Source organism: Fukomys damarensis, unplaced genomic scaffold (assembly GCF_012274545.1).
Source record: "Fukomys damarensis isolate Sample0158 unplaced genomic scaffold, DMR_v1.0_HiC HiC_scaffold_19, whole genome shotgun sequence".
Taxonomy (NCBI): domain Eukaryota; kingdom Metazoa; phylum Chordata; class Mammalia; order Rodentia; family Bathyergidae; genus Fukomys; species Fukomys damarensis.
Window position 1 is genome coordinate 65,559,991 of NW_022900931.1, and position 931 is coordinate 65,560,921.

General features: G+C 62.1%; 1 protein-coding gene across 1 annotated transcript in view; it reads right to left on the bottom strand.

Annotated features, from left to right (window-relative positions):
* Positions 1 to 340: 340 nt before the first annotated feature.
* Positions 341 to 931, bottom strand: part of Lrrc4b (leucine rich repeat containing 4B) — a 19,181-nt gene continuing 18,590 nt past the window's right edge. The window contains exon 3 of the mRNA XM_010640866.2: positions 341 to 442. Within this exon, the coding sequence (XP_010639168.1) occupies positions 341 to 442 (102 nt within the window). The remainder of the gene's footprint in view (positions 443 to 931) is intronic.

Below are 931 nucleotides of genomic sequence, written 5' to 3' on the forward strand. Positions count from 1 at the left end.
CGGTGGGGTGGGGTGGGGGCCTGAGACCGAATCCCAGAGACCTGGGGCCCCCAGGAGAGCCACACGAGCCCCATCCCCGAGCTTGCGCTCCCTGGTGGCGCCCAGGCTCTGTCCCACCCTCTGCCGCCTCTTCCAGAGAAGCCTCCAGTGTATCTGCACGGGGCGGGCGCTGCCGACTGGGTCCTGCCATGGGTTGCAGTGTCACCCAGAAAGAGCTTCTGGAAGCCCCGACCTCCGCACCCCACATGTGGCCTGCAGTGGCAGCCGGTGCCTGCAGGTGGCTTGGGGCCATGAGGCCGCCCTGACAGTGGCCCAAGCGGAGGGGAGGCTGCACAGACGCTCACAGAGAGAAGCGGCCTGTAGACACGGGGACCCTGCCCAAGGACAGACCCTTCCCCTTGAGCTTCGGAGGGGGCAGCCTTGTGTCACCTTGATCCTGGACCTGCCGTGTCCAGAAGGGTGACAGTACATTTCTGCCACTCGAAGCCTCCCAGGCTGGTACTTTGAGCCCCGAGGCCTCTCTGGGTTGTCTGCTGTGATGGGCAGGATGTGTGTGTGTGTGTGTGTGTGTGTGTGTGTGTCGTGGGGGGGGTCCCGGAGTGGTCCTCAAAAGGGCCACCCTGGACTGGAGCAGGAGGGAAGAGCGAGCACGTGGTGCCCCCACCCTCGGGGTGGAGGAGGCGGAGCCTCGGTCTGGAGGAGGGGCCTGAAGCCAGTGGGCGGGGCCTTTTGGCTTCCACCTGTCGTCTGTCCCCACCCCATCCACTTAGTTTTCTGTCTCCTCTGGTTTCAGAACCACCCCCCCACCAAAAAATTTTTTAAAAAAACTTTTTCGTGTTTTTTTTTAAAGTAATTACAGAGCAGGTAGTCGTTGACGCAAACCTCCCTTCAGTATCAAAAGTGTCTGTGGGGTAGGGGAGCCGGGCTCGGG